The following is a 12,201-nucleotide window of genomic DNA, read 5'->3' as shown; positions in this document are numbered from 1 at the left end:
ATATGATCCCTACAATTTGTGTAATGTGTCTAACATTGCAGGCATACAGTAAATAATGCTCTGAGATATCTTATTTGGTTCCCGTAATGTTGACCTTTGGTGATGATCCTTTCTCCTGACTCAGACTGAGGTAGTGGGGCAGAGTGTAATTAAATGATCTCCTTAACAACACACAAGGGAGTTAAAGAACTGCTTTACCTTTGAGAACCTCAGAGCCTCTATTTAATTTAGTTTTAATCACGTATGGAAGGCAAAAAACATTTATGTGCTTATCTGGTAATGATTAGATTTTTTGCAGTTTAAAGAGCTGTTTTTTGTTATGCAGTTGGTGAATAGTCCTTTGTTTATTGTATGGCATTGTGCATTTTTTTTTTTCCCTGTCCTGAAGCCAAGGCATTCCACACTGTCGTTTAAATGCCTCAATTTATCATCTTTACTGCTTAATGCAGTCAGAGGCAAATAGTTTCTTCAAGAAAAAGAAAACCTTTTATTAAACCGTAGTTTTTGCTCTGCCCTTTTTCCCTTTTCTCTCTCCCTCTCTCTCCCCCTCCCTCCTCCATGCCACCAGACGTTAACTCTTTCCAGCAGACTACAAAGTGGATCGATGACGTCAGAACGGAGAGAGGAAGTGATGTCATAATCATGCTGGTTGGGAACAAGACGGATCTCGCAGATAAGAGGTGTGCTATTGGAACAGCTGGGGTGGCTCATCTCACATGCATGCACTGATAACTAGTTTTACGATTGATTGTGATCATTCTATGGGGGCAAAATATTTCCCCAAACTCTCGTCCTTTGTTCTCCAACCTTTTGGCTCATTGTAGACCTGGGTGAAGTCAGTTTTCTGAACGCTCACAACATTTTTATGAATATTCGAAATACAAACTTGATATACCTAAAATATAAGGTCTTATGACATATGAGGACATTCATTTCACCTGTGTATTTTGAATATTAAATGAATTTCCACCATAAAATGATATCACTTGCACCCAATGTATAGCTGGTAGAAAAGCTACTTTGGATCCTCCATAAAAATATTGTGAATTTTGGTATTGAAATTGTTTCCAAATTGGCTTGTTTTTTGTTTGTTTAAAAAGTCAAATTAGGGGTTACTTAATTTTATTTATGTAAATTCAATGTAGTTCGCAATGTAAAGCCCAACCATAGATTAACATTACAGAAAACAAACCAGTGACTATTTATATGAAGGTTGTTATGTGTAATAAATCTCTCAATGGTGGTGGATTAACTATGCCCAATGGATGGCTTGCATTTAACCCTTTCGTTTCCTGCAGGCAAGTATCAATTGAGGAGGGCGAGAGGAAAGCCAAAGAGCTAAATGTAATGTTTATAGAGACAAGTGCTAAAGCAGGCTACAACGTTAAACAGGTGAGTGTGTGTGTTTGGTCATGCCGCTCACTCTTATTTTACTGCTGTGGCTGATGCAGATATTCATGTACTCATATACGTATATTCATATTAGAGATGTACAGGATCCAAGATCCGGTTCCGGATCTGGCAGGATAATAGGGTTTTTCGGACTATCCGGATCCGGCAGGATCTTAAGCAGTGGATCCGGTATCCGGCAGTTAGCTAAAAATCAGGATCTGGGGCATCTCTACTTTTTACGTAGCCTAGGCTTTTCAGTCAGTCTTTCACAACCCCAATCGCTGCATGGAGTGAAAGCCCTTTGGAAGCGGCCGTTGAAGGCAGTGTGGCAGTAAGCCAATGAGTCTTTAAAAAAAAGTTTTCACCAACGTAATAAAAAGGGCCCACGTGTGCGAGTTGGCTATGTGTTTCAATCCTTTTGTAGGATCCGGAATCCGGTTCCAGTTCAGGATCTTAAGCAGTGGATCCGGTATCCGGCAGGATCCTAAAAATCAGGATCCGGTGCATCTCTAATTCATATCCTCATATACATATGTTCATATATGAATATAGATTTATTAATTTTGAGTTATTGTACGATCTCCCCAGGCACCTGTAATGGCACTAGGTCATTGGTGTGCCAGGTTGGCCTAGACTTCCTCCAGAGACTGGATCGCAACAGCCACAGCAGCAAAGAGAGACGCGGCAAATGTCTTTCACTTGTGTATTTATACTCTTTGTGTTTGTGTGTTTGTTTGTGTGTGTACGTTGGTCTGTACGTGGGTGTGTATGTATGTGTGTGTGGGTATTTCCATCTTCTGTTGTCACAGACAAATAAGCACTGAGGAGGGCGAACAGAGAGCAAAGGAACTCAGTGTTCTGTTTATCGAAACCAGTGCAAAGACAGGATACAATGTCAAACAGGTAGCGGGTGTGTTGCTGCATGCATGCGAGTGTGCCGTGGCCGACGTCTGGCATTTTAATTCAGCACGTACTGTATGTCCACTATCACGCTTGTTGCGGCTCGCCTGGACCATTACACTGCTCTAGCTGACCGCCATTGAATGGTGCTTTCAAAATGGGGCCAATACAGGACTTGGTAATAATCACATTGATTTGGAATCTGATCTTGTGTTAATCGGTTTTCAAATTTGCATGGTAATGTTCTCTTGGTAAAATATCAAATCATGTTCTGCTCATATCAAAAATTGCATTGAACCTGCACAAATTGAAATGGTCTCTCTTGACAATGAAGTCTCTTCACAAAGGAAAAAAGAAAGGTGCATGCTTGTGCTAAACAAGGTCATTTTTGTAGTGTAGACCCATTCTGAAATCTGACATCACACCAACTACTGTGTAGGAAGCAGACATTTTTATTTATATTGTTTTGCCTTTATTTAACCGGGGGAAAATCACATTGAGAGAGAATTATTTTCCCCCCAATTGAACCGTAACCAAATCAGCAACACACAATTAATGTACAGTCATATGAAAAAGTTTGTACGCCTCTTGAAATTTCTTACATTTTGTCAAAATTGGTCATAAAACATGACTTATTTTTCCTTCTTGTGATTTCCGGGAAGATCAGACCATGTTTTATGACCAACTTTGACAGAAATGTAAGAAATTTCAAAGGGTGTACAAACGTTTTCCAATGACTGTATTGGGGGGCGGTTACGATAATAAAGGGCGTATTCACACCTACCTTGTTTGGTCCGACAGAATGACCAAAAGAACCAAATTTCCCTTGCTTCTGACATTTTGGGCTGAAAAAATACCATCGCTTTTGGATTTAGCACTATTTTCTGAATAGCTTAACGAGCTTAGGGCGTGTGGCTTTGTTTTGATCCACTTATTAAATTTGTTCATGAGCATCCTAGAGATGTATTCTACCAAAAAAATGTAGTGTGAAATCGAACCGCACCAAAAAAAAAAAATGATAACAATATTTGGTTCGGACCAAAGCAAGTGAACTATCAGACTTTCCTGGTCTAAGTACACCCTTAGACATGCCATTAGTACAGCGCACACAGTCAGTAGTCTTATCTGTATGTGGTGTCAGGAAGAAGGTTGATGATGCCCCCAGATGACACCATTTGAAGTGCTGAGTGTTGTGGCCTGTTTTCTTCTCTAATGCCTATGCAGATTTCTCTAAGGAACACTAATGCACGTCTTTTTTAAAAATGCAAAAGCCTATGAATCCACACAGATCGCAATCCAAAAATGAAGCCCAACAACAGCTGTTGGTGTTAATTAAGTTATAATTCGTAGAGGGTGAGCAGGTGATGACATGGTTATTAGTATTTTTTGTAAATTTGGTGTGGCTGCTGGTAAGGGAATTGTGATGAACTGAAAGTGTGAAGAGATTTGCATGCTGGATGTGTTGATATGATGGTGTGTGTTGTGTGTGTGTGTGTGTGTGTGTTGTGCGTGTTTGTTTACTTGAGCACTGACTTGTTTGTGTTCTTCCTGCAGCTGTTCAGGCGCGTGGCTGCTGCTCTGCCTGGTATGGAGAGCACTCAGGACAAGAGCAGAGAAGACAGTATCCTTCCTGTGTGTGTGTGTGTGTGTGTGTGTGTGTGTGTGTGTGTGTGTGTGTGTGTGTGTGTGTGTGTGTGTGTGTGTGTGTGTGTGTGTGTGTGTGTGTGTGTGTGTGTGTGTGTCTGACAAGAGTTCTTGTCCTGTTCTTGACCTGGGCTACCGTTCTCGAAACCTTCGTTGCTAACTAAGGTAGCAACTAACGACCCAGCTGCGACAAAACTGTTTCTGGAACACTTCGTTCGGACTTACAAAGTACCAATGTTTACAAGTAATGTAGTTAGTCGTTCGTCCGATGTTGGTGCGAACGACGCAGGTGTTCCTGCAAAACGAAGTAGGGGCTGTTCGTTAGTACTACTGTCGGAATTGGAACGACTAGCATGGTTAGCTAGTTCACCTTTGTTTTGGGAAGCACATCACTCTTGCTCGTGGTTTGGGGCGGGTTCAGGCAGAGTTCAAGCAACATCGATCGATTACTGCCACCAAGTGCACAAGCCTCCGACCCATACTACACCAAATGTCTAGTCATGTTACGAACAGGGCTGAAAAAAACCCCCACCAACACAATATTCAAATAGGAGATAAAAATTTTGTCCAAATATAGTAGGAAATTATATGTTCCACTATCGTGCTTCACGAGCTCCGATCAATCAAAGCTGCGCCAAAAAAAGAACCGTTTGATTACCATCGGGATTTGAACCCACACCAAAAGCAGCATCTCGCATGAATGCAGATTATTTAATTGCTCACATATCTCCACACATAACAAAGCCAATAGCACATTTTGATTAAACTCCAACAAGCATAGGCTACATGGAAATACATGTAGCCTATAAGTTGCCATTGCGAAATGCGCTGTTCACTATTATTTTTAAAAGGCACCAGTGTGCGGTGATCCTTCTTGTAGGCCTATTCCTTGCATTGTAGGCTATGTCTTAGTCCACAAGAACTCCAAACTACATCGTAGGCTACAACAAGTTAAAAAATGGACATTATGCAACTGCCCTAGTATGTTGAAATAGTGCGTAATGGAAAGGCACTCGGAAAGGCGAGCGTGATGACAAGAATAGGACACTTCTTCGCGTTACTAGGTCTTATGTCATAGCATTCATATTCTTCTTTTCATTTCAATTCTACTATTGTAATACAAGTCTGTCACAAGCAGCCGGCCAATAGGCTACTGTTAAAGCAAATGTTGTTTCAGCAGTGAGCACACTCCAAATAGCGCCATGGCCCATGGCGCACGAAGTGCAGTGCAGTCAGGGGGATCAGAAAACAACACAGCGCATCGTGTCATTCTTTCTCTATCTGTGTAAATTGGGCCATCGTTTTGTGTTTTTGTAAAATACAGGTGAAAAGCAATTTGACTTGGCCTTAATGTGACTGCGTGCGTGGCTGCGAGGCAAAGACTCTCCGATGCCAGAGCTCCACAAGCGCGCCCAACAGCACGCGTGGATCGACCAATTTACGCACACACACAGAGGTTGGATAAACAGTTGCGCAGAGGAATAGGCACCTGCGCTTAATGTATCTTACTGAGGGAATCGAAATCTTGTCACACTGAAAATGCCTTCGCGCTTACCATTCACCGCCCATTGCTCTTCATTGATGGTGATGTGTAGACCGACATTTGGTTACTGCATTTAATGGGGTGGATTTTGGGGATATGATTGAGTTAACAGGTCTTTTCCGACGTTGAAGGACTTTGATTGTGCCATGTTTACAGACATTAACGGCCCCTTCCATAGGTCCCTTCCTGCGCGTCTTTAGGCCTATGTACAACGGCAATAATGGCAGTTCCACCCGCTTACGTTGCGCGTAAAGACGCGTGCAGACTGGAGAATTAAATAAACATTCTGATATGTTTTATTAATTCTCAAGCGTAATTTCAGTTATCATTTCAAGCAGCATTTAACTGCAATCTGCCTGGCCATGACCTGTTGAAAGTGTTGCGTTGCGCGTGAGAATGACTTCGCTTGCCGTTCTGGAAAAAAGATGTGTTGGGTGGTTATTATAGTATATTCACCGGGGATTGAACTCACGCCTCCGATAAGGAAACGGCAAACGTGTGTGAAATTCCGACATTCTAACCACTCACCCACCAGCCGTGCTTCCATATTAGTGGTAGGCTATAGCCTACAATATTAAACATTATATGCAAAACCTAAGTAAAAATAATACATGGTGGATTGTAATGTCGCATTTGGTAACTGCAGTTGAAGAGGGGTGAAGTCGGGGACATGATTGTGTTGACAAAGATTTGTGGACTTTGATAGATGTATAGCCTGAATTTGACAGGCACTGTGTGGTACAGCGTCACTGCTTTGCGACAAATGCACCCGAGCTGAGGCGAGACACTCCGAGCATTTCCGACAACTTCATCGTGCGTCTGAACTTACTTGGTTGGAATTTCATCGCACTTACTTCGTACCTACATCGGACCACGTTGGTCTGAGGGTTTCGAGAAATCATCGTTGTTGGTTAGTTGTTGTGTCGGACTTCGTTCGTACTTACTTGGTCCGAAGGCTAATTTTGGTCGGATTCGAGAAATCCACCCCAGGTTCACCTCAGTCGTAGGAAACTTTGTGTGTGTTTACGGTTTGTGATTGTGAGGTAGGCCTACAATAAGCACAACAGTATTCAAGCTTTTCGAAATTGTAAAAACTATGGGCGCAAACAAGATTGTGATGAAAGAAAGTGTTTAGCTGTAATGGTAATGAGTGAGATGATGTGTTCTCCCTTCCAAAAGTTACCAAAGTTTCCAAAGACTTTTATTTAATCAAAGAAATACCTACCCAGGTGAAAAACCCATATACTTAAAGTGTACTTTTTTTGACCGTACTTAGTACAAAGTGTACTATTTTCGGCGATTTAAAGTGCGCTTCATGCACTATTAGTGCGCTGAAGCACTACTAAAGCAGTACTTCAGCACACTTGCAGCACACTGAGGATGCTAAATTGGCACCGCTTTTGGAGAACTTTAAGTGCACTACAAGCATACTTTTGAAAGTATGCTCCAGACACGCTTTTCATGCATTCGTATGGCATTAAGAGTGTGCTTGAGTATTGAGTTACTAGAAGTTCAATAAAAGTATATTAACTTCATGCTTCTTTGGACTACATTGGAACATTTTAAGTCTGTAAAAAGTATATCATATTAAGTATTGTAAATATATAACAGGTATGCTTGAAGTATATTTACAGTACACTCCAAAGTACATGAAATAATATAAATGTAATATTACTATCCATGCTGGTCCTCAGAGCTTGTACATTACACACAGCCACATGTCACAGTAGTGATACAGTATGCATACCTAGCAGGACTGACATTTACAATCATTGCATTGTTACAGATAATCTAGATACACATTTCACTTTATTTCATTCTTGGTCCACCTTCCTGCAGTTGATCACTTGGATTGATCACTAATGGTGACCCTCTATTAGGAGTGGGCGGTAACCGCGGTATAATATCGTGTGCGGTATTTTTTCATCAATGATAGAGATTTTGTGACATACCGTCTACCGCAATAGCACATTGCATCCTGCACACTCGCAGAGGAATAACAGCAGCACAGGCATTTCATTAAAAACTACTCAATACAAAATGTGTAATGTAGGCTACAATTGTTTGCAATTGTATGTGATGCCAAAACATTTCAATTCTGGAGTGTAAATTTACTTTTAAGGCTGTATGAAAAGCAAGCTCACTAGCTAACAGCCCAAGTTATTCATTTCATTGCAGTAACAAAGATGTGCTAACACTTGCCTTACATTTTAAGGCATTGCACCAGGCTCAATAACGGTGTGTTACTATGCCCAGTTGAGAAAATATCATTCATGGTATCTGACTATTATAGATTAAAAGTTTAAAAAGGTGTTTTCAAATTATTTGAATGACAAGAATTCCCACATAGATAAAACAACGTCTGACCAGTCATTTCAAAAAATAAAATGCAAAAAATGGTCTTTTGGTCATTTAGCCACAAAACGCTTAATTTTTTCAGATTATACACAAATGTACAATACCGTGATATATACCGTGATCTATGCCGTGGCTAAAATTATACCGAGGTATACATTTTTGGCCATACCGCCCACCCCTACCCTCTATTCTTTGTTTGAACAACTAGTTCCAACTTACTTCCCACCATGACATTATGGGAAGTGTGAGCCTATATATACCAGAACATATACGTGGCCATCATAATGACGGTGGGAACATGGTCATTTTTTGTGTACCACTTTAAATTTTTAAAACTCCTACAATAAACACAGAATATAACAATGAGTAATATTTTCATGCAAACCAAAAATATTCCTTCAGGATAAATGGCTTTCTGTTTGAGAAATTTAGCTCCAAGAAGTGCATTGCATGATGGGACATGTATGATGGTGCATGATGGGTAAATGCACTTTGTGTGAGCACACTTTGAAGATATTTGGGTGAAGTACAATCATGGTGCACTTAGAAAAAGTGTACTTGCAATATGTTAAAGCGATTTACTTTAAAGCGCACTATAGAAAATCACACTTCAAAGACATTTGGGTGAAGTGTAATCATATTGCACTTTAAAAAAGTACAATTGCAATATGTTATTAAAAAAAAAACTTTTAGTAAGTTCACTATTAGAACATTATTAGTATATTCCTCTAAATACACTTTAGCCAAACATCTTCGAAGTCCACTTGAAGTATGGTTCGCTAAGTGTACTTTCTTTGAGAGCAACTTAATTACATCTAATTTTAAGTACACTTTAAATAAGCATATTGTAAACATACTTTTTCTTCGCACAAAAAGCACGAGTGCACTTTTAACATGCTAAGTACACTTCAGTCATGCTTTTATTGTACTAAATTGAACCACTTTTTCACCTGGGTATACTGACTTGGAGAGCTTGTGGATTATCACTGTGTGTGTGTGCGTGCCCGTGCGTGTGTGCGCGCGCGCGTGTGTGTGTGTGCGTACGTGTGCGTGCGTGTGCATGTTGTGTGTGTGTGCACGTGCGTGTGTGCGCGCGCGCGTGTGTGTGGGTTTGTGTGTGTGTGTGTGTTGTGTTGTGTGTGTGTGTGTGTATGTGTGTGTTGTGTGTGTGTGTGCTGTGTGTGTGCGTGTGTGTGGTGTTGTTGCACTAGAGATGCATGGTGCTGTCCAGTGATCTGTGTAATGTACTGTGTGTCCTTGACTGGTGTCTTCAGTGGTGGACATCAAGCTGCCTGCAGACTCCCCGGAGCAGCCCATCAGCGAGAGTGCCTGCTCATGCTAGGCCTTCGCCGACGCCACCTTTACCACTCCCATTCTCTCTCTCTCTGGATCTCTCTATCTCTGTCTCTCTCTCTCTCTCTCTCTCACCGCCTCTGTCCATCTCTCTTTCTCTCCCTCCTTCTTCTCTTTATATCTCCTTCTTACATACACTCCCTCTCTTTCCTTCTGTCTCTCTCCTGCCTCTCCTTTTCTGCTTCTCCTGGTCTTTTCCCCACACTATGAACTCTCTTCACCCTTCTCTCTTTCCCTCTTTTCTTTCTCTTTCTCTATATCCATCCCTCTCTCTGGTGGTCCTGCTTTCCTTGATTTGTGTTTTTTTTGTCGGGTTCAGTATCGCTGCTTTCTCCAAGGCTGGCATCACCCCTCCCCTCCCCTCCCTCGGATGCGGTGTCTGTCCAGGGGGGGTAAAAGAGAACACTACCTGTCCAGCGTCTTCTTGTCCTCGTTATGTCCTGCCCACTCACTCTGAAGACCTTAAGCTTAAACAAGCACAAAACGTACGTGGATGTGAATGGTGTTGCTTCTTCTATCTATCTATTCTGTTCTTTTTTTTTTTCTTCCTCCTGTTTCAAGTTCTTTTCCTGGCTTCTTTTTTTGCTTTTGTGTCCATTTTGTTTTCCAAAAGAAAAAAGGTTGTCACTAGGTTGTTTTTGTTTTCTTTTTTGTTTTTTTTTGCATAGCATGGGAAAGCACTGTGTCATGTTGTTTGTTGTGCGTGTACCATGGTGAGTGCGTACCCAACTGAGACGCCACACAGCACAGAGCACTTGGCATGAACGTTGGCCATGGATTGTTAAATTTCCAGGACCCACACTGCATATGACGGCACAGCACCTGTGCTGATTGTAATGCCTTTAGCTGAACACCCACATTTAAGTTAGAATCACCACTACACAGTGTCGTTGGCAAGGGTCCCGCCGATTAGGTTGCTGAGATGCAAGGGTTCAAACCCAGAACAGTAACTTTCAATGCAGAACACACATTAGGATTGCACCGCATTGTGGACCTTTTGGGTTCTGTTTGTCCCGCACTGGGCTGAATGGCCTCTTGTTCGGTGTTTCAGCTATTGTTCTGTAAGAAATGGTGTCACTTTTCTTCACTGGTGAAGAGTCCCCTGTACAAAAGAAGACGAACATTCAAAACTTTGTACAGATCTGCCCCCTACCTGTCAGGTACAGAATTACACTCAGTGTGTGACTGCAAATGGTGAGAGTAAAAGCGGACTCAGACAGAAAGTCGGTCAGAGTAGACAGAGTCCACATCAATGTTAAGGAGGGAGTGTGTTTACAAAAGGTGGTTTTTCGGTGTGACTCCCATAGTGTAAGCCACTGTGTGGCCTATGAGCTCACGAATGGATTGGCTAGCTAGCTATACTGCCATGGCAACAAGATGAGTGCTCGGTGTACTTCCTGGTCAGAACAGTTCCCAGAATTCACCTTTCTTTGCTCTGCTGCCATTTCCTCACATTTTTTCCCCCTTTTTGGTCAAGACTTTTCACATCTTGTTCAGATGAAATAATCTATAGATTTTAAGAGTATAGATGGGGAGAAATGTATGCTTTTAAAAGAAAAAATGGTAGATGTTAATAGGACTTCTTTTGTATATTGGGGAAGCGTTATACATCTTTACTTATATCAGATATTATGCAGCCATGCCTTCTAAGTGTTCGGTTTTTGTAGGGCTTCCATGGGTCTGGTCATTTGTTAGCATTGTAAAGTTTGATTTTCATGTTATATCGATTCTTCAGATAGATTTTTTTTCGTTTGTTCTTTTTTTAATGAGAATTATTTAACATGTTTGTTCTGTCAATCATGTTATTATATTTATTTGTACTGGATCATGTCATGCTTTTTATTAATGTTAGCACATTTTTTTTCCCTTTTTCAATGTCCTGGCCCAAGGCAAAATCACTGACTATGCTTAATTATATGCCACCTCCCAAGATCCCAAATACAAAGAAATGTAAAAAATTCTCTCTGGAAACATGTCGTGCAATGTGTGGGGTTTTTATATCCTCTGGAACAAGATCCACCGTTATCATTTAGTCGTCACATTACTAATTTGTCCTCCTTTTCCGTGTCATGATTTTTGTTTGTTTGGACGGATTTTAACGGTCACTGCTGTGTGCTGATGTGGTGGTGTGCACAAAGGCCATAATTTGCACTGCTAGATATTGTGTCTCTTTTTGACATCCCTAATAAAGATCTGTATTTAGTAACTCTGGACACTTTGGTTTTCTTTCCTTTCTAGGTGAATACATGTTAAAACCTTCACGTGCTGTCATTAGCTGAGAACAATATTTAGACTTTTCAGAATTGTTGACCCCTTCCCAAGTTGTGTGCTGATATGATATCCCACATATCCCACAAACTGGTGTTTTTTCTCCCTTTGTGCTGCGCTTGCAGGCAAAAGTAAGGATGTGCTCTTTCATATAGGGTCTCTTACAGTGTGCAACAGAAAAATAAATGTGCAAGTCAGATTTGTTGATTATTTTACTTTAACCACTTTATTACACATAAGAAAATGTCTTGTAAGAAGTCCATAGTTACTACAATCCTTGCAGTTATCCACAGTATTCAGTGATTTCTGCTGATCTGGACTACAAGTTGTAACAACTCCCAAGATTTCTGTGTAGCTTGTCATCAATGGTTATTTGAAGAACAAAAAAACCTCAGGCATTTGTAAACTAAGACTTAAGTTCATGAAAATATAAACATTTGTCGGTTTAAAAAAACAATGGAAAAAAATAAAACAAATGGTCTCAATGAAGACTAGGGAGCGGGTTGTGTGCCCATAGTTTTGTAAATTAATTTAGAAATTGTCAACCCAATTGTACATGCTTTTTATAAGCTCAGTACATATTGGTTTTTCTTTCCTATCTAGCTCTGGCATTAGAATTGGTATACAGAACAGAGCTCATCTGTGTATGAAGTTCATAGTGCTTCAAAGATTAGATCAGGATAACTGCAGCCAAAATATTCACTGAGAACATCTGCCACGTACAGTTCTACTAACACAAAAAC

General features: G+C 40.8%; 1 protein-coding gene across 3 annotated transcripts in view; it reads left to right on the top strand.

The window, feature by feature from the left end:
• Nucleotides 1–11,403, top strand: part of rab6a (RAB6A, member RAS oncogene family) — a 30,255-nt gene extending 18,852 nt beyond the window's left edge. For 2 of the 3 annotated variants that reach the window (XM_063203033.1, XM_063203032.1), the window contains exons 5-8: nucleotides 569–680; nucleotides 1,299–1,392; nucleotides 3,847–3,913; nucleotides 9,112–11,403. In XM_063203033.1, the coding sequence (XP_063059103.1) occupies nucleotides 569–680; nucleotides 1,299–1,392; nucleotides 3,847–3,913; nucleotides 9,112–9,179 (341 nt within the window). In that variant the 3' untranslated portion in view covers nucleotides 9,180–11,403. Of the gene's footprint in view, nucleotides 1–568; nucleotides 681–1,298; nucleotides 1,393–2,201; nucleotides 2,296–3,846; nucleotides 3,914–9,111 lie in introns of all 3 variants that reach the window. The other variant, XM_063203034.1, reaches the window with a different exon arrangement.
• The last annotated feature ends 798 nt before the right edge of the window (nucleotides 11,404–12,201 follow it).

Source organism: Engraulis encrasicolus, chromosome 7 (assembly GCF_034702125.1).
Source record: "Engraulis encrasicolus isolate BLACKSEA-1 chromosome 7, IST_EnEncr_1.0, whole genome shotgun sequence".
Taxonomy (NCBI): domain Eukaryota; kingdom Metazoa; phylum Chordata; class Actinopteri; order Clupeiformes; family Engraulidae; genus Engraulis; species Engraulis encrasicolus.
The sequence above is the reverse complement of the archived record's forward strand: the minus strand, read 5'-3'. Positions and strand labels throughout refer to the sequence as shown.